At 48.3% G+C, this 21,129-nt stretch overlaps 1 protein-coding gene across 3 annotated transcripts in view; it reads left to right on the top strand.

The window, feature by feature from the left end:
* VANGL1 (VANGL planar cell polarity protein 1) overlaps window positions 1–21,129 on the top strand; it is a 609,741-nt gene that overhangs the window by 296,206 nt on the left and 292,406 nt on the right. For all 3 annotated transcript variants that reach the window (XM_069635702.1, XM_069635704.1, XM_069635703.1), the window contains exon 4: window positions 7,949–8,556. In XM_069635702.1, the coding sequence (XP_069491803.1) occupies window positions 7,949–8,556 (608 nt within the window). The remainder of the gene's footprint in view (window positions 1–7,948; window positions 8,557–21,129) is intronic.

The following is a 21,129-nucleotide window of genomic DNA, read 5'->3' as shown; positions in this document are numbered from 1 at the left end:
TTAGGTGGTGATTGCCCCCCCAAACCCCATCTTATCAAACTCTGTTCAGTCACCTTAGCCCCAGCCATAGATGACTTTGTGAATGCCTCTTTCACCTCCATCAACGTTCCAATCTGCCTCCAAGCATCCTGGGTCTCACCCCTCATTTAAAAACCCTCCCTTGATCCCACTCTCCACTCTATTGTCCCATCACCACTGTACCCTTCCTGCTCAGAATCCTTGATCGTGTTGCCTACTCAGATTCAAATCCACCTAGAAAACTACCCGCTTTTAGGCTCAAGGCAGTATGCATTTAGACCAAAACATAGCACTGAAAATCCAACCCAATTTGCATCCAAGGCTCTGACAACATGGCCATCATACTCCTCTTGGATCTGTCAGCAGCGTTCGAACTAGTCGACCATGATGTCCTCTGCCAACACCTCCTGACAAAATTTCACTTTACTCACTCGCTGGGTGAAATCATTTTTGAGTGACCGTACTTCCAGGGTCTTCATTGGTGACATCACTGCCAACCCCATACCCATTCCATGCCATGTTGCCCAGGGCTACTGTATTTCCCCTGGCCAACACATACACCAGATCACTCTTTAATCTCCTCGACTCCTTGGGTATTCCTTACACTAACTTTGCAGACAAGACACAAGTTCTGCCCATTCTGCTAATTGTGCACAGGCCATTATAACAATCAACCAATCAGTGTTATTCAGAACTGGAGCTTCAGGTGTAAGTTGTTTATTTGTCTTGCCTGACCATATTGAACCCAATCAATGGGACGTCTGACCTTCAATACGGAATGCTTTCGTGCTCCTCTTTTTCGTCTCAGTGCTAGACTGCTGTTTGTGTTGAGAAGTGCCCATTGCTCCTAGTTGCTTCTTTGTCTTCTCAGTACTTGGTGCAAACTTACAGGGAAAAAATAGGGTGTGAATGGAAGTAGCCCATGAAGGCTGAGGAAAGTGAGGGTAAGTCAGTGTTGGGGAAGGGGGATACCATGTCTCGCCGTCATGCACCCTCTCCACAATCTTCAAGGACCCTCCACCCAGGTGATCCTCCCGGTATTACCCAAATTGTTTGTTTACAATTGTTCGAATGAACAAGTGACCGAATTTAAAGGGTCACAATTGCCCTTTTCACAATTGACCGAATATATATATATATATATATATATATATATATATATATATATATATATATATATGCGTTGTGGGGGGTTTCCCCCCACAAATATGGTACAATTGACCTTCACAATTCGGTCAATTGTGAAAAGGTCAATTGTCATTCGAACAGTTGTAAAACGAACAATTCGTATACAACCGATCCTCCCTCGCTTGTCCGCCCCCAGAGTCGGGATACAAAAGCGATGGCCCTCCCTTGGCCACCTTAGCAGAAGATCCCTGGGGAGTGGTTGTGCGCGTCTTCCGGTTACTCTCAGAAGGTACCATGGTTGCCAGGGAGGAGGGAGACAAGCCAAACAAAATCTGAAAGGGGAAAGAAAAGCCAGTGTTAAAAAACATGCATGGGCCAGTCTGACCCACAGAGAGAGAATACACTGCAGGGTTTACAGGAGCCCTAGAAACCAGGGTATTGGACATTGGCAGAAGCTCAAGAGAGAGCCCCAAGAGCAAAGAAAGTCAGAGGGCCATGTGGGACTAGAGAACCCTGTTGAGATAGGTGGAACGTTGCAAGCTATAAGTGAAGGGGAACCTGGAGGATTCAGTCTGCCAAGTCAAGAGGAGTAACAAGGGGACCTGGGAGACTCAAGAAAGCAAGTGACCCAACTGGTGGAGGCAGATTAAGGGAATCCTCACTCCATTTAAAGGACCCTAGACATTTAGTTTCTTTTTCTTTGAGAAACCCAGAGAGAGCCTGAGGAACTGCTATTTGATGAACTGTGAAAACAAACATTGGGATTGTGACACTTGGGAAGACCTCAGATTATAGCTGGTATAAAGAAGCTTGAGCAGAGGGCATGGTACTCTGGCTTATATTTGTTTGTTTTTTCATTAAAGTGGTAGGGCCAGGTAGATGATAGGTTTTGGACTGAGGACTATTTTGTTTTGACTAAAGACTAGCACCCTTAATTTAGTTGATGGGAAATCCCTCAGAGGCGTTTTTGTTTTAAGTTAAATAAACCCACTAGAATTGATGTCCTTGAGTCAGGCTCCTTCTGGTTCTCCACAGTGGCAGGTGCCCTAAAATGGCTGTGCCACAATCTTTTCACTTGTTCTTTAGCCATATTGTAATGTGGCCTTCTTACTGACTGCTCAGGTCAGGAAAGTCCTTTGTAAGGTCTTGCACTTGCACTGGAAGGCTGCTGCTTCCACGGGCTAGTGCTACCTTTGTGTGTGTGTGGCACCGGAAGGGGGTCGGACGGACTGCTCCCACTCCACGTCCTTGGTGCCAGCAATTCTAGGTGTGGGGCAAATGTGACATCTGTAGTTGCCCCTGGTTGGACAACTGCTGGCTGTTTGAATGGCGCAGATTCTTACCATCGGTGAGATTGCACTTGATTCCAGCTTGGATTTCGGATAAGAGGACTGTTGGAGCCATTCAGCAGATCATCGTTGGAGCCAAAAATCCAGCGAAGATGATCCGAAGACTACTCCAGAAGCGGCCCATAATCCCTTCCAGTAGCCAGCCCGTGAAGCCCTGCTCATCTGCCTGATCTCCAAAGACTCTGAGCAGTGCTGAAACGATCTACATTGGCATCGCTATTCAAGTCCCTTTGTCTCCTTGTTCCACTCAACTCACCTTTTGGTCATCAAACCTGGCTCCAGTATCCTGACCGTGGGTTAGTCCTGGATCTGGAAGAAAGGAAAATACATACTTTCATCCTGGTAAAGTAGTTGTAGAACCTTTAAACTATCACCAACACAGGCTTATTGAAACTTACCTACAGAGACTCCATTCTGGTGCAAAACATTGTGGCTCCTTTAGCTTTTGGACAGAAGGCCCCATTCATTTTAGGGTTTGGACTTCTTGGAGGTTATTGTCTTGTAATCTGGCTCCATCACTGACCGCATCTAAAATACTTAGCTGATTTTGCAAAGTTATTTGATGTATGTTTGAACCTATGGTGACTATATATTTGTATAATAGTGCTGTGTGACACTATTACCAGTTTATTTTTTCTGTGTGTTCGGATGGCCAGAATAAATAATTGTATTTTTCTTCATTGAATTAATGTGTGGACTCATGGAGGGACCTTGACCCCACTCTTACTCTTCTGAGACTAAGCATTGACTGCTCATCCACGTACCTTTATTGGGTTTTGTCAGACCTCTCTGAGCTCCCTGTTCACTATAGCTAGGGTGGCCTTTTAAAATCTGTCCACCAGGCCAGATGATAGAAATCTGTCTTGGCACATTGTCCTAGGAAATCAGTAGCCTCTTAGTAGCAAATCCTCCATTAATTCAGGTGATGCGATGAATTGGCAGTCTCTCACCTAAATTAGCACTTTTCACTCATGGGCAGGCCTAAGCCAGCCTTCCAATCGCACCATAAGGAAAGCACACACAGGTTTTGGCTGCCAGCCAATCAGGCTGCACTGAAATATGCCAAGCACCTGAAAAGGATGTGTGCTCTGTTTTGGACTTGCTTAGACTGTCCCCTGCCCTAGAAAACCCTCGCTAAAGGATGCAGGGCTGGGGTCAGAGAGTGTGTGTTTGCACAATGGCCATTTTAGGCCTGCCTCCTATTTCCCATAAGGGGATGGCCCGAAACAAAATGGCTTCAAGTTGGTCTTGGTGCATTGGGCTAATGTGGTAATACGGACTTCACCTTCGGGCCAAGCTAAAACTGAATTGCAAAAGGTTTCAGTGGAGGGCGGGGCTGGACTTGGGTAGAAATCCTTCTCACCATAAAAAGATCAGCTCAAGTAAATTAGGGCAAAACAAAATCGGACCACAGATCCCCCAAACTGTAATTCTTCTTTAATATGAATAGTATAGTAGAATGGGTATCACATTACGAGTATCACATCACGCACCTTTATAATTGTGATTCTGTCGAAGCACAGCTCTTCAAATCCCCAACCCTCGAATAGATGCCTACCAAACCCCTCTGAATTCGTGATCGGATCCCCTTCAGCCTAGCCCCCACTATCCTCACTAATGCAGAGTTCCATCTTCATACCCGTCCCTTAGCCAGCCAGCTCCTGCCTGTGCGCTGAATGGATGACTGAGTCCCCTGCCCCGAGACCAAGCATGGCCATTGCCTCCTGACTGCACTGTCCTCCTCATGCTCCCTTACTGAACCTCTGAACACCTATCTCCACCCCCCCCCCCCCCTCCTTACTCCTTACCTGCTAGTCTATATATAATACCCAACCTCCCTTTTTTCCATGTTGATGGGGAGGTTCTTCTAACTACAGATGCTCGTTCGATATTGGAAGTGACCTCTTAGCAGATAAAGGCATCAATACTTTAAAGATTTCTTGACATAGATTAAATGATCTTAACATCAAAAATAGGAAATGCTGATCATGTTAAGATAAATGCATAGCAATTCTTATTGGAGATGAGCCTATTGAATTAAAAATAAATGTTAGAAATACTTTTAGGGTTTATGTATGACAATGAATACCATACAGTGCAACCGTGGAGCAAGTCTTTAGGAGAATGTAGTTCCATTAATATAGACATGCGTCCTATAATTTGTCAGATATTGCTGGATGGGAGATGATTTATTACTTTGCTCGTTGTATGCTGTCTGGAATGTGATGGTCTTTGGAAAAGATATTGTATGTGCAAAATGTTTTGCGATTGGTAAACCCTTTTTTGGCTTTTTCTTTTTTCTGTTCTTCTCTCTTCACTCTTTCCTTATCTTTCATACTGGTAATCTGAAATGGCCTTGGCTTGTAGAAGCGTCCTTGACAATAAACGCGTGTCTGTTAGCATTAGAGCATGTATTAATAAGATTATGGATTTAGCTTTCAAAATAAAAACAAAGAATAAAGGAAATCTACTGCAAGTGAATTTTTAAGGGATTAGAAAGTGAGCTGTGACAGAGCCTTGGTACTGCTTTCATTTTGGGTAGTTAAGTGTGTGTTCAAGAGAATTCTCATTTCTGTGCTTATTCCCTTCAACCTTAGAGACCGCTGCTCTTTTGCTGAACTTTAGGTCTTTCAATTTTTATCCTCGAGTGAGACCAGTCTTTTCATCACACAAGTATTTTTGATGTGATTTGTACTCTGTGTTTCTTTTGGTTTTAGAGTCTGACAGGCTGCATAGGCATCTACCTTTTGTATTGTGACACACAGCACCTTCAGTGCAGTGTCACAGAGAAGTCCTTTGGATTTCTCATAAGGTTTAAATACCATCTCTTGGGTAAACTACTCTTCCGAAGAGTAGTAAAGTGAAATTGACTTTACTTACCTGTTTTTTCTATATAGGTCCAGTACACCCCATCTCATGTGGAAGTACTGGGTGGGTTACTTAGTAGCCCCTTTCCTACTTACTCATGGAAACATTTTTATGTTACCCTCACTACATTAGTGGCTGGTGGCAGTGGTTTAAATTTCCTAACATGGTGCGTTTTTACCGCAGGCTGAATCCTCAACTGCAGTATTGTACCCATGGGTGCCCATTTTGTCAAAATGTCCCTGGTCTTCTTTTTTTGCCATTTCTTGCTAGCGAGGTCTTAGGTTTTTACTCTGCGCGCCAAACCAGGTTTAACCCTTTTGTTTGTTTTGTCTTTGGCGGGCTTCAGTGCTGAAACCCACCTGTGGCTCGGTGTGTCTGGCAGGGCAGGAAGCGAGGGAGGTGCCCGAAACTCCCTGTCCTTAGTCTCCTTGGTTACCTGAATGCACCCAGTCGTGATTGGCTGGCTGGCTGTCCTTGGAGGACAGCCACCCTGCTGTGAGGTCAGCTAGGCTGTGCATGAATGGGAGAAACTTGCATAAAAGGCGAGGTTTCTTGAACAGAAGGCAGAGTCGACCACTGGAAGAAACATCCGACAAAAGAACTTGGAAGAGAAGCTTGATGTACCCTCCTGGACTGTTGAACTGCCCGCGAAGCCCTGCTGCAGTGCTGAAGCTCCAACTTTGTATCGACTAGAGAAGCCCGGAACGGATGACTTCTTCCCTTGGGTTGGTGGTACCAACTGACCCCAAGACTAACTTTGCTGAAACCCCTCTTTCCTTCCTTGCTACTGCTGGAACAGAGTGCCAGGGGTCAGGAGCGAGTGCATAGTCTTTAAGCTAGACCTGAGCTCCAGGAAGATACTGAGGACCCTCCCAAAACAGGACGACCCAAGCCTGAGCCTCCCCAGAGTGCTGGACGGCAGAAGCAAGGGGAGCCCATCAAGTGTCCAAGAACCACAGTGGTGCTATTGACGGATAGCTGAAACCGCGAAGTGCGGCTGATTTGGAAAGGGCCCGTAGCTGCCACCGACCTTCAAAGTGCAGTGCAGGAGTCCTTCAGGCGTCCTCCCTCTAGTCCCCATGACTGAGGCCCAGGAAGTGCAGGACTGCAACCAGAACAGAAGCCAGATGGATCCTCTTCTTCCAACCTAAGGTACTGTCTTGACTGAAGGGGTACTTACCTCTTTTGTCTGTAGCTTGCTTGTTCTCACTGGGGACTTGCAGAGTTTTTTCCAGCTCTGCCCTTCACAAGCCTAGCAGCTTGTGGCCCAACAATAATGTTTATTTCTACAAACTCTCTAAATAACATCGTTGAAGACTTGTGTGCCATCTGAAGATGTGTCTTAGCTCCATAGACATTGTGCAAAGTGACTTTGGCTGTCCTGGCTCCCTGCAGACTCTTCTGACCCATCGACTTTGATTTTAACTGTCCCTCATAGGTAGTGCATAAGTTTAACTTGTATTGCTGGGAAAAATCTTACCTAGACTTCATTGGAAGATTGTAAAGTAGTCGCATGTTTTGAGAACCTGTTAACCTTTTCCCTTCCCTAACCTTTTCCTTTTCCACAAACTCAGTATTGCATTAAGTGTCAAAAGTGATGTCCAGTGTCCTAGTAATTTAAGTCACCTCAGGGTGGGGGATGGGGGGGGGGCGGTGTGCGTGTGTGTGTGTGTGTGTGTGTGTGTGTGTGTGTGTCACATCCCAAAAGGGTAAGTACTTGCTTAACTTAAATCTGAGGAAGTGTTGTGAAGCGTATTTTTATTGTTGCATATTGCCCTTTCTAAATAAGGCTTATTTAAAACCAACCTTTAAATACATAACTAGTTTACTAGACAAACTTGAGAGTAAGTGTTATTTGGATACTTGTAATTGTGAATATGTGTTGCATATCTACAGTTCACATTTACCCCTCTTGAGAAGTCTGGCTGCTCAGTCACTCTACCAACTTGTGTAGTACAGACCCATACCAATAGGTGGGTTAGAGGACAAGACTGGTTGTAGTCCCCACCGGGTTACTACATAGAATCTTGCGTAACAGTGGGGACCTAGCTTTGAGAAACAGCAGAGCACTCATTGGTGTTGTGGAGACAACATAGCCCTTGTTTGTGTTTGAACTGTATAGCCAAGACCTTGTTTAATCAACAAATAGTGATAACCTAATCTCGGTGTGCATGTGGAAGCTTCTATTCTGGACAACCTTTGTTTCGGGTAACTTGATTTTTCTTATTATTTTAAAACGGTCTTCTGTGGAGTAGAAACATTGGAAATGTGAATTTATCTACACAGAAGGCTTCTTTCAGAAATCATCCCAAATGCTAAAAATGTGAAGTACAGTCACAGTTGATTCATGGCTTTGTTTTTAATGCTGGTGCACGTTTTAGGTCATCTAGTACCCATATATCTGCTTCCAGTCCCTTTATCAATGCACCCGATAGGTCTATGCTCCATAAATGTGTTTTAGGCAATTGAATTAAGAGTCCATGGTTTGTCTGAACCAGTCACTGAATTTATGTTCTCCTGACCCTCACACTGACTGTTGTTTTCTGTCTCCTCTCAATCCCTACCCCTCCTTGCTCCTTCATTAGGATGATAACTGGGGTGAAACGACGACTGCCATCACAGGAACTTCTGAGCACAGTATCTCCCAAGAGGACATCGCCCGCATCAGCAAGGACCTGGAGGATAGCGTGGGACTGGATTGCCGGCGTTACCTAGGCCTGACAGTGGCTGCCGTGCTCGGACTCTTAGTCTTCCTCACCCCAGTGGCCTTCATCATCCTCCCACAGTTGCTGTGGCGGGATGAGCTTGACCCGTGTGGTACTGTGTGTGAGGGGCTATTCATTTCTGTGGCCTTTAAGCTCCTAATCCTACTGATTGGCACCTGGGCCCTCTTCTTCCGCCAGCCGAGGGCAGACCTGCCACGGGTCTTCGTCTTCCGTGCTCTCCTACTTGTGCTCATCTTCCTCTTTGTGGTATCTTACTGGTTGTTCTATGGCGTGCGCATCTTGGACTCCCGGGACCGAAACTACCAAGGCATCGTACAGTATGCAGTGTCACTGGTGGATGCACTGCTCTTCATCCACTACCTGGCCATTGTGCTGCTGGAGCTCCGGCAGCTGCAACCTATGTTCACGCTAAAGGTTGTGCGCTCCACAGATGGCGAGGCTCACTTCTACAGCTTCGGGCACCTCAGGTAGGTTAATGGTTGGTATTTCTATGTGAGAACACCGTGAGAACACCGCAATGCTCTTAATAATCAACCTAGTGGCCCCTCTGCAGAGTACTTGAAACCGAGATATTTGACACATCACCCAAGGCCATGGCTGTACATTAAGATAGCTTTGGTGAGCACAGCTTTGGCGCAATTTATTGGTTAAAGTGTTCAAGAAACCAAATTCAAACTTAGTGTGAAATAAAGAAAAGGATCAGTTCTACCGCCCGTGGCCCCTTGGTTACACAAGCCTTTCTACAGCCATTGGAACGTCTTAACCGCCACTGAGACCCCTGAAAATACGCAAAGACAAACCTAAAGCTCATCTGAACTCGTGGTACAGCCTGAGCTCAAATTACTCAGAAAAGAGAAAGCCAAGGCACAACACACTTGGAAAACTAACCCCTCACAGAAAACAAATCCAACCTCAAAAACGTATCCTCACTTTACAAAAGCGAGATAATTCACACCAAAAAAGATGTATACAACACCAGGATTGTTCAGGCAGGCTTCTCCACCAAAGAATTATTTAAAATTCTGAAAGAACTAGAAAACCCTTCTTCACCTCCAGACACCTGTCTGAAAGACAAATCTTGGTGCACCAGCATCCAAAACGCCCTCAACAATAAAATCTCAGGACTCCAAACCAAAATAGAGGACAAACGCCAACAACTCTCCAATAACAATGCCACCAACCCTGGCTCACCAACGCCCATCAATACCAGATCGGGCTTCACATTTAAGAAAGTTACAACGACTGAAGTTCAAAAAATCATCACCTCCCTAAAACCCTTGAACTGCAAAGGTGACAGTTGTCCCGCCCAAATCATAAAAGACGCAGCTAGAGAGCTCTCCCCCTTCATCACCAAACTTATCAACCTATCCTTCACCAATATTTCCATCCCCAGCAACCTAAAACAATCATGGGTTCTCCCACTCTTGAAAAAACAATCCCTCGACCCAGCCATACCCACCAACTCCAACCAACTGCTAGGAATACATCAATCTGGTTTCAGACCTCAACACAGAACAGAAACCGCCCTTGCTGATCTCAAAAGCCAGATTGATGAAATTAAAGACAAAGGCAATGCCGCAATCCTACTCCTCCTAGACCTCTCAGCGGCCTTTGACCTGGTCAGCCATGAAATCCTCTGTAGTCACCTAGCCACCGCAGCCCACTTCTCCTCTGCTATCACATGAATACAATCCTTCCTGGCAAACAGAACCATGCGGGATTTCTCAACAGCTGCAGCAGACCCCATGCCCATCACATGCGGGGTCCCACAGGGATCATGTGTATCCCTCACTTTGTACAATATATTTACAAAGCCTCTATTTGACCAACTGGACCGTCTGGGTGTCACCTACACAAATTACGCTGATGATGCCCAGATACTCCTCACCATCACAGGCAATTACCAAGCAGACGTCGCCCGGATCAACGAAATATTGTCCATCATTCAGGCATGGATGGCCTTGCATGGCCTCTGCCTGAATGATGAGAAGACAGAGCTCCTCATCGTCGGCTCCCCCAACACCCTAACTAAACTCAATCCTAGCTACAATAACATCACGATCGATGGTCACACCATTCCCCTTGCCAAAAGCGTGAAAACCCTTGGCTTCTATCTGGATGCCAACACCAACCTCTCCAAACACACCAATATGACCGCCTCAGCCGCTGCTTACACCGGCAAGCTCATTAGGGCCAGTAGACCATTCCTATCACCCAACAGCTGCCTCACCCTCGCCAGAGCCCTCATACAATCCAAATTGGATTACTGCAACAGCCTGTACATAGGTGCTAACCAATCTGTACTCAACAAGCTGCAGGTACTGCAAAATAACGCTCTGCGTGCAGCCCTCAACATTCCTAGACTAGAGCATATCTCTGCTACTAGGAAAGCCTGCAAATGGCTCTCCATACGCCAAAAAATTGATTTAAAAACCATCTGCCTCACGTACAAGTCCCTCAATCACCTAGCACCACCATACCTAGCTAACAAATTCACCATGAAAGCTGCTACCAGATCCACCAGATCCTCCAACACTCTGTTTGACAGTGCCCAGATTCCACCTAATAAGAGCTGGAGGGGCAAGCTTCACAGTACTTGCCCCCCAACTCTGGAACACCCTACCTCTCAACACCAAAACTATCAAGTCCTTCCAGATCTTCAGGAAGCAGGTCATCAGCTGGCTCCTAAACAAAGGGTAGCCCTACCAACACCAGACCTCTCACCCCTTGCGCGGTAACTGGCTCATATACTGTATGTATACTGTAACTGTATATTGATAAATGTATATAGATATGTATGTATTATAAGTATGCACGAAGTATGCAACACAAAGATACTTCTCAACGCTGTAACCGTATTCTTAAGCGCCCTTCTACCCCTGGAATTGGAGCGCTATACAAATAAAATAAGTAAACAAACAAACTAAACATGCATTCATGTCCAGCATGCTGGGCTAAATTGCATACATCTAAGCCTGTGACATTTGAGGAAAAGGAGCATGAAAGTGAATCTCTTCATGAAATTTGGGCCACCCTTCTCGATTGACTGGTGAATCAGTGACTCTCGTTGTCGAGAGCAACTTGGTAAATCGGGAATATGATGGGAAGAAAAGCACGAAAGCGCGCCTGGCATAAATGATCAGTTTATAGGTTGCTGAGGCAGGCAAATGTCCCTGTAACCTAGATGTCTGTGCCACGTTTCAACCAGTCCACTCTTTCCCAGTGAAATAATCAACATTAAAGGCTACCTGGTTTATAGTGAATGTCGAATGCAAAAAAGTTAGAATTATTTTTTCTTCGAATGTTTATTTATTTCTTTTTTTTAATGGGGGGGTTCCGCCCCCAAACCCCTGTTTTTTTTCTTTTATTTACAATTTATTTCTACTAGGTAAACCCAAAAAAAACATACAAATAAAACAAAAAACCCATTCAACATTTCTTTGGACACTTTTTTTGTGGACATTTTTGCATTCGACCAAATGTTTTCGACTTTTTAACTGGTCACCAGGCTACCTTTATGGGCTTTTGTATCTGCTTTTCTTTGGCACAGGTGTTCAGCATTTGGGGAATTGGTGGTGGTTTTAGGAAGCTTGTCGTGCACTGTGTATTCTAGTTCCCTCTGAATATGGCTAGATCGGAGGTTTTAATTATCATTTAAATCATACTAGATTTGTCTTCAAAACCTTTTTTAACTAAGAGTGAATCCTCATTTTTTATGATCACCCTGCTCCCACAAAGTGCAGACTTTCTTGGCTGTGAAACCTGGTGATCAGCATTCTAATCCCAGCTTCTGCTCCTGATCAAACTGTTATCCTGGTTCAGCTTCTTAATGTGCATAGTTTTATTTTCCAAATAGAGGGACTAGGGGGGCATTCCAGTTTAATCCATAAAACTAAACGTAGAACCATTTAAGCAAAACAGAATCTTAGTTGCTGCGAATGAATAATGTGGGCATAGGAAATACATTTTTAAAGTTTTTCTAATACATTTATTGGGATCAAGAAGACTATGCCAGCTAATCCTGTGTCTGTTAGCAGCCAGCACCCAGGGGGGAATTAGCCTCCAACGCTGGCGCTTGAGCATGGTGGAATGGGATGCGTTGATGAACTGCTGTCATTAGTTCCCCCAAGTCTTTGGCTAGGGTTTTCTCCACAAGAAGAAAGCATCTTACATTGTGTAACAGAAGAGACTTGAATTTTTACTTCTGAAATAAAAAAGCCTTGGTGCTCTAGCTAACTGGACCCTGTTTGAGATTTGTGATTGACACCAGTGTGAAGGGCCATTTCAAACTACGTCTGCGTTTCATGGAGTTAGAGACCAAGGACTGTATGTTTACTTTGCCAGAGTAAAGTACACCTACTTCTCCAGCATGGGGTCTGGCATGGATTCACATGCTCATGAATATTCCCCGTCGTCAGGCCGGGAATCCTCGGTATAGAAAAAAATCAGTATGTTTCGTTTCTGATCTTTCTTTCTTAGTAGTAACCAATCACTGGTCTCTGGGTCATACTGCCCCCAGCCAATGACTGCCCTCTCCCTAAGCCCCGCCTCCGGCAGCCATCCTCAGATTTTTACCGCACGTTCAAGTGTTGGGAGTCCTCGTGCTGTAGCTCTCAAGCTTTTGCTGCGTTTTCGCACTTTTTCACGAGATTTTTCTCATTTTTCTGTTAAATAGAGCCTCAAGCTCCACCGTTTCTACATCCGTTCAACGGGGATCCGTTTCGGAGTTTTCTACGCCCCTCAAGGGTGAAGATTTCGTCGAGTTACGCTTTTGGAGGATTCCAGAAGTTCCGAGGCCTACCCCGGACGTGGCCCAGGAGAAAGGAAGCTCGACGCCCGGGAAGCTGTTCAGGACCTGCCCTGGATGCCAGCTTCAGAATGTTTTCAAGGAGGACGAGCATTCGTTATGCCTCTACTGTCTCCATGAGGACAAGATGCACAAGGAGAAGGACTGTGCGTTTTGTGGGAACATGTCGGAGTGGACCATTAAGGATCGCCACCTCCGTGTCGCCAACTGGCTGGAAGGGAAGAGCCTGTCAGGCGAGAAGAAGAAAAAGAAGTCTGAGCGGTCTTCTAAGTCCTGTGAGGGCGCCCCAGTGACAGGGGCCCAACAAAAGGCTAAGCACTGGGAGCGCCGTACGGTCGGGCTCCTTGCCTGCCAGGCAGGGCGCATCCTCCCCGGCGCCATCAACCACGAGCCAACGCTCTGGCTCGGGTAAGAGGAAGTCCGAGAACCCGGCGAAGCTTCTGGAGAGGCCCCGGTCGATCTCGAAGATTCCGGCAGAGAGGGAGTGAGGCTCGGACCCTCCCCCAAGGTGAAGGCCCCAGGCGTCCAGAAGGTGACCATGGCCTTAATTCACCCTGCTAAAACCTCGATTGAGGATGTCGCCCGGCCCTGGCTCAGCCTGTGGAGGCTACACCAGTGGAGGCGCCCTCAGGACCCAGAGTCTCCCTGCCACCGCGGAGGGAGTCGTCTTTCAGGCCCATTGAGAAGACCCCCACGAAGTCCTTGTTGGAAAAGGTGGGGGAGAGGCTGGTGGGGTTGCCAGTCATTTGGTCGAAAAAAATTGGTCGACCAGACAAATGGTCGAACCAATTTGATCGAAAACCAAATGGTCGAATTTTTTATTTTTTTTATTTTAACCCTTTTTTTTTTTTTTTTGGGGGGGGTCCCCCCCCAACCCCCTTTTTTTCTCTAAAAACCCCTTTTTTAACTAAACGAAAACCCAAAAAATAAATATATAAATAAATAAAAAAATTCGGCCATTTGGTTTTCGACCAAATTGCGTCGACCAGTTTTTTTTCGACGAGTTGACTGGACACCGCTGGTGGCCATCATGGATACGGACACGACCTCTGAAGAAGAGCTCATCGAAGTCGTGGAAGAGGCCCAGCCCATCGGGAGGGATCCCGATGAGGGCGAGCCCTCGCGCCCGTCATTTCCGGTGCCGCAGGACACCTCGGCGGCCATTTTGTCAGCGATTCAGTCCTTAGGCTCGGAGATAAGGACAAGATTGCCCCTTCCCCCGATGGAGGTACCTGAGCCAGACCAGACGGGGGAACCGGAGCCAGGACCTTCGGAGAGTCCACCGCATAAGAGGAGGAGGACGCATCCTACACCACCTCTCCCACCTCTGCGGCCTGCTCTGCCTTCCCCCCGGTCTACTACCCACGGGGATGATACAGGCACGTACACGGCTAAGACAGGTACAGATAACGACGGAGGCGACGACGGGACGTGTCCCCCGTCACCCCCTGCTCAGGCGTCCCCGCCTGACGAGATTGGATCCTTTCATGCCATGATTTCCTGGGCATCCGAGCTTTTTCAGCTCTGTCCAGAAGAAAAGAAGAAAGAAGGGTTCCTTTACCAACGGCGCGAGGCTAAAAGGAAGACGGTCCTCGCCGTACCGCTTCTTGATGACATCTGGGATGAGGGGCTCGCCCTCCTCAAGAACCCTGCCACGGCGCCGGCAAGGAGGGACCGGTACGAGAAGAAGTACCGGGTCCCCGACGCTGCCCCCTTGTGCCTTCGGGCACAACCTACCCCGGATTCGGTCGTCTCGGCGGCGGCAAAGAAGAAAGCTGGGGGGGCATTGGCCTCGACATCAACTTCCCCGCCGGACGGGGAGGTCAGGAAGTTGGCCACGATGGGACGACGGATCATCTCATCCGCAGCAACGACTATTAAGGCGGCCAACGCCCTGGCTATCGTAGCCCGCTACGACAGGGAGTTGTGGTTCAAAATCGCCCCTCTGTTAGACTTCTTTCCGGACGCCTAAAGGACTGAGGCCCTTGAAATCCTACAGGAGGGGGAGATTGCTTCGGACCACACCATCACGGTGGCAACGGGCATCGCCGACACCGGTTTCCGTCAGTTGGGCAACGGCATTTGCTTGAGACGACCAGGATGGCTCAAGGCCACAGATTTCCGCCAGGACGTACAAACCAAGGTTTTGGACATGCCCTTCGACGGGAACAACCTGTTTGGGAAGGCGGTTGATGAGTCCCTTCAGGCCATCAAGACAGACACAAGGACTGCCCGGGCACTGGGAGTGCTCCCAAACGACGGCCGTCCTTTCGGAGCTCCGGAGGCAGACAAGGTGCCTCCAAGGGATCCGGCAGTGGCTCCTCCACTTACCGCCAAGCAGCAAGATGTTCGTCCCAGGAGGCCTACAGGGGACGCGGCATGTCAGGTGGTGCCCGCCGTCGTCGACAAGGAGGCACGGCGGCCTCCAAACAAGATTGAACCGACCGTGGGGTCGGGCCCCTGCCGAAGCACCCTGGTGGGAGGCCGGCTGGCGAGATTCGTCAGCTTGTGGGAGTCCATCTCCACCGACCGTTGGGTGCTAGATGCCCTGGCCCAAGGGCATGCCCTCGAGTTTCAGAAGAAGTGCCCTCGCATTCCACCCGTGGCCAGGAAGGAAAATCACATCCCTCAACTACTGTTGGAAGTAAGGGCGATGCTCAAGAAGGGTGCCATCGAGCTCGTCCCAAAGAGGCTTCGGGGCTCCGGAGTTTACTCAAGGTACTTCCTCGTAAAAAAGAAGACCGGAGGATGGCACCCCATCCTGGACCTACGACGACTGAACAAGTACATCAAGGCACAGAAGTTCCGTATGGTCACCCTTCAGCGTGTGCTGGGACAGCTGGAGGAGGGCGATTTCCTGTCGTCGTTGGACTTGGAGGATGCCTCCTTCCACATCCCCATTCTAAAAAGACACCGAAAGTTCCTCAGGTTCGAAGTCCAAGGGCGGCACTACCAGTTCAAGGCCCTCCCGTTCGGATTGAAGTCGGCACCCAGGGTGTTCACCAAGTGCCTTGCACCAGTGGTGGCGCGGCTGCGCCTACAGGGGATCAACGTCTACCCCTACCTGGACGACTGGCTCATCCGGGCAAGGACAAGGGAGCTCGCCGTGGAGCACACTGCGAAGACCGTCCAGCTGCTCACGGACCTCGGATTCTCCATCAACTTTCCAAAATCCCACCTGGTTCCGTCACAAGTCGCCCTGTTTCTGGGAGCCAAGCTCGACACAGTGGCGCGGCTGGCCTCGCCGTCGGAGGAAAGGACCAGGACCATTCTGGGCAAGGTGCAGCGTCTGCTGGCAACGGACATGGCCAGGGTAAGATCTATCAAGTCCCTCCTCGGGATGATGTCCTCCTGCATTTATCTGGTACACCTTTGCAGGCTTCGGATGAGACCCTTACAGGAGTTCCTCGACGCCCGCTGGATCCAGTCGACGGGCAGCTTCGAGAACAGGATCCCTCTCAATGAGACGTTCCTTCAGGCAATCCGGTGGTGGGGTAACCGCTCCCGTCGGCGGGCACGGACTTTCAGACCCCAGCTCACCAGTTGACGGTGACGACGGACGCCTCCCTGGAAGGTTGGGGAGCACACTCCGGAGATCTTCACGCGAGAGGCCTTTGGCTCCCGGAGGAGAAGTCTCTCCACCTCAACATCTTGGAGCTCCGCGCGGTGTTCTGGGCCCTCAGGTCTTTTCTTCCGTCCCTCAAGGGCAAGGTGGTGAGGATCTTCACCGACAACACCACCACGATGTTCTACATCCGGAAGCAGGGCGGAACCAGGTTCCCGGCCCTATCCAAGGAAGCCCAAGATCTGTGGCATTGGGCCGTCGCCCAAGGGATGTTTCTGGTGCCTCTTCATCTGGCAGGAATAAAAAACACGATCGGCGACTCACTCAGCAGGGAGCTGCGCTCGTGCCACGAGTGGGAACTACGCCAGGATCAAGTGGATCGACTCTTCCGACGATGGGGCGAACCCCAAATCGATCTCTTCGCGACGGCGACAAATTCCAAGTGCCGGAGGTTCGCCAGCAGGTTCCCCCAGCCGAGGAGCATGGGCCATGCTTTCTCGTTCCCCTGGGACGGCCTATTTCTTTATGCGTTCCCTCCGCTGCCGTTGCTGCTCAGGCTCATCAACCAGCTCAAGAGGTCCCGGTGCAGGATGATCCTCGTCGCACTGGCGTGGCCGAGACAGATCTGGTTCCCGGACCTTCTGGACTTGTCAACGTCCCCACCAGTCAAACTACCGACGGACGCAGACCTTCTCTCCAGAGAAGGAGGCGCCATTCTTCACCACAACCCGGAGTCGCTGAACTTGCAGGCCTGGCTCCTGCAGCACTAGAGTTTGGAGGGTACGACATCCCGGCTGACTGCAGAGAGGTTCTTGCAAAGGCCAGGGCGTCCTCAACTCTCAAGTGCTACGGACATAAATGGAAGAGGTTCTCTCTCTGGTGCCGTGCACAGAAGATTAACCCTCTGCGGATTACGGCCCCTCAAGTACTGCCGTACCTACTGTCGCTGGCCAAACCTGGACTGGCTCACGCCTCCATCAAAATACATCTGGCTGCAATCTCCCGATATACCAGGACGACGGGACGGGCGTCCTTGTGGTCTCATCGCCTGGTGAAAGAATTTATGAAGGGACTATTCCGATCATTCCCGCCAGTGAAGGCTCCTGCTCCGGCGTGAGAGCTTAATGTGGTGCTGACCAAGCTCATGGGAGCCCCATTCGAGCCTATGCATTCGGCGCCTTTGAAGTTCCTGTCATGGAAGACGGCTTTCCTCGTGGCCATCACCTCCGCACGACGAGTGGGAGAGATCCAGGCCCTATCTTGCAAGCCTCCATACTTGACTTTTCATGACACGAGGGTGGTGCTGAGGACACGCCCATCCTTTGTGCCCAAGGTGCCGTCGGACTTCCACCTCAACGAGCCCTTGGTGTTGCCAGTCTTCTTCCCGTCGCCTTCATCGCTGGCCGAGAGGACTTTGCACTCGCTGGTTGTAGCTAGAGCGCTGAAGTTCTACGTGGACCGCATGAAGAGTTTTCGGAAGACGTCACAGCTGTTTGTGAACTTTGGGACTGTGAATCAAGGGAAGGCTCTCTCGAAGACTTCCATTTCCAGATGGCTCTCCGGCTGCATCATGCACTGTCACCGGTTGGCAAACCGACAGCTGCCCGGCCGTCCGAGAGCCCATTCGACCGGAGCGATCGCTGCTACCACGGCGTTCCTGTCTGGTGTGCCCTTGCTGGACATCTGCAGGGCTGCGATGTGGAGGTCGACGCACACCTTCAAAAGATTCTACTGCGTCGATCGGGACTCCAGGGAGGAGTCCAGGGTCGGCCGGCCAAGCAGTGCTGCGCAACCTGTTCGCCTAAGGTGAGCCTGGTGAGGAGGTAAGAGTTGCTTAATGTTGAGTTGTTGTATTGCTTAATGTTGAGCCTGTTGCCACCTCCCGTGGTTGTGCATGTGTGTACTGCTATGTATTCTCTTATTCATGAGCATGTGAATCCATGCCAGACCCCATGCTGGAGAAGGAACAAGTTACTTACCTGTAACTGTTGTTCTCCAGCATGGGTCTGGCATGGATTCACATGCGAACCCTCCCGCCAACCCCTCTGCGGCTCTTCACTTGGTCATACTGCCACTTTACATGCTACCAAATGCTGCCGGAGGCGGGGCTTAGGGAGAGGGCAGTCATTGGCTGGGGGCAGTATGACCCAGAGACCAGTGATTGGTTACTACTAAGAAAGACAGATCAGAAACGAAACTGATACTGATTTTTTTCTATACCGAGGATTCCCGGCCTGACGACGGGGAATATTCATGAGCATGTGAATCCATGCCAGACCCATGCTGGAGAACAACAGTTACAGGTAAGTAACTTGTTCCATAGTGTCTTTTAGCAATATCTATCATATTGAAATCTGTAACACTGCACTGGTGCCATCTGTGCATATATTTTCAGAACATCATTATGTAGGGATTGGGAGTGAAGTGGATTGAAGTGGTCCTTTGTGGTCCCTCGGGGGCAGGCGACATTTCAACATCATACGGTAAACAGGAACATTATTGCTTACACGTGCACGTGGGAGACTGCAGGGATATAGTCCCCTTTGATCCCATAGCGCTGGTTTACATTGGTGTATTAAGCCATCTTGTGACACTGGTGCTCTGATTCTCTAGCTTATTGTTCTCCATTTTCGAACCACATGTCATTGGTGCCGACGGCAGTAATATTGACTGGCAGCACGTTCTCTATCCCTTTTTCGGCTGCCCATCCAGGGGAACAATTCCCACTTGTTGGCATTTATGGTGTGGAAACCTCAGTAACTTGATACTATGCCCCCGAAAGCAAGAGTCACCAAATCAAGTTATAATTTAAGGAGGGACAAAGCGAAGGACTGTGCAACTAACAATTTGAGTGCAGTGACGATTCCTGCACCTATATCGGAGGATAGAGGAACTATACCGGCACTATTCCAACAATCACAAACTATGATGACATCGACAATAATTCCCTCTTAGATCTCAGCCTTTCAATACAACGATCAATGGCCCCACCGCCCAGTAGCGGTACATTGCAAAATGCGACTGAGCCAGTACTTACAAAAGAAGCAGTACAAACTGGGGCTGCCCAAGTACTGCATTCGATAGGCAGCCCTATGGCAGAAATAGCCACGGGCGGCTTTCGGAGTCTCCCAACCTGCAAATAAATACTGATGACTCCGAGAGCCAGAATGAGACCCGACCAAGCGCAGAGTCTCTATCTAATTCCACCGCAATCGTGGAGCTCCAAGCCTCCATGGCATCACTCCAATTCGCTTTAAAAATTCTCCTGAAGTTATGCAGTAGAATTCATGTGAATACAGTGTTGCATCTTCATTTGCCGTACCTCAGGCTCATCCCTGAGAATGCAGAATTAGTTAACAAATCTGGTGATGGTGAGCTGGTGAATCCCCAAAGCATCACAATCGAGGAAGTGCCGGTGGAGCCAAAGGAAAACTCATTGGTTTTCTTCTCTCGAAAGCAGCGACGCTTAGCTAAAAACGCTGCATCTAAAAAAGTATAAGTTGAAGTAGCATCTCCACTTCCTGACACAGCAATTCCTCCTATAAGGTCTAAAAAGGCACTTAAGGCTCAGAAGCGGCAAGCAAAAGGGCCAGGAACTTTAACAAGTTGGGTACTGGCGGAAAAGCCTAACGAAATCTCGCTTGTCAGCAGCAGTAATCGGGACTCAGTACTCTCTAATGATTCTGATAATAGCATTAACACATGTTCTACTCCCTGTGGGAAGCCGAAAGCTAGGAAACAGGGATGTTCTGTCCTTGAAGTTGATGTATCTGTGCCCTCAAGTGAGCCTTCACTGGACGGAAATAAAGTTTGTATAGTAAAGAATCTTAACTAGAAAACGAGAGGCAAATGGCTGGCAAGAAGAGAAGTTATATCTAATCTTCACAAAATACCCCAATTGAGTGATCCTTTCTGAAGACTTCTCATTTGTTGAACCCTTAAAAGTAACTAATCCTAATGTGACGCCCTTACATTTCAAGGTACTGGCATCTGCTCAGCTTATCCTTATGCATACGATTAGTTTATCTCAAGTAGGTATTGGGGTTGATGTTAATCCTGAGGCCGAAGATTCACTGATAACTGTGAAAGCTAAGGCTTCAAAGGATACTAAAACCAATAAACCAACTCTGAAAGATGGGAAACATGTACAAATGAGTGACATTCAGAATACTCTTAAGTGGCTTGTGGACTCCTTGCCGTTGGTAATGCAGAAACCTTGAGTCTGCTTGCTTTTGGTGTGGAACACACGTGGTCTTAAACATTTTCTTACAGATTCTGGCTCTTTGTCCCTCATCACTAAACATTCCTTTTTTATGTGACAAGAAACTTGGCTACTCTCTCTCATTGTGATTGATGGATATATGTTTTATCATAATCCCGCACTGAAGGGCCGGGTGGGGAGACCACACGGGGGACTGTTAATAGGTGTTGGAAAGTCTATAATCTCGAGAGAGATTCATATTTCATCTGCTGAACATATCAATGCGGTTGAAGTGACTGTGTTGATGAGAGGATGTTGGGAAAAGATACTGTTGGTGAATATTTATAATCCCCTTCGTGCCAATTACAGAGAACTGATACAGGAACAACTACATGACTTACTAGGCAACTGGATAAATAAGGCTGATGGCAATAACATAATCATTGCAGGAAACTTAAATTGCTATA

This window comes from Ambystoma mexicanum, chromosome 7p (assembly GCF_040938575.1).
Source record: "Ambystoma mexicanum isolate Mex_15411 chromosome 7p, UKY_AmexF1_1, whole genome shotgun sequence".
Lineage (NCBI taxonomy): Eukaryota > Metazoa > Chordata > Amphibia > Caudata > Ambystomatidae > Ambystoma > Ambystoma mexicanum.
Note: the sequence above shows the minus strand (reverse complement) of the source record. Positions and strands in the feature narration are given on the sequence as shown.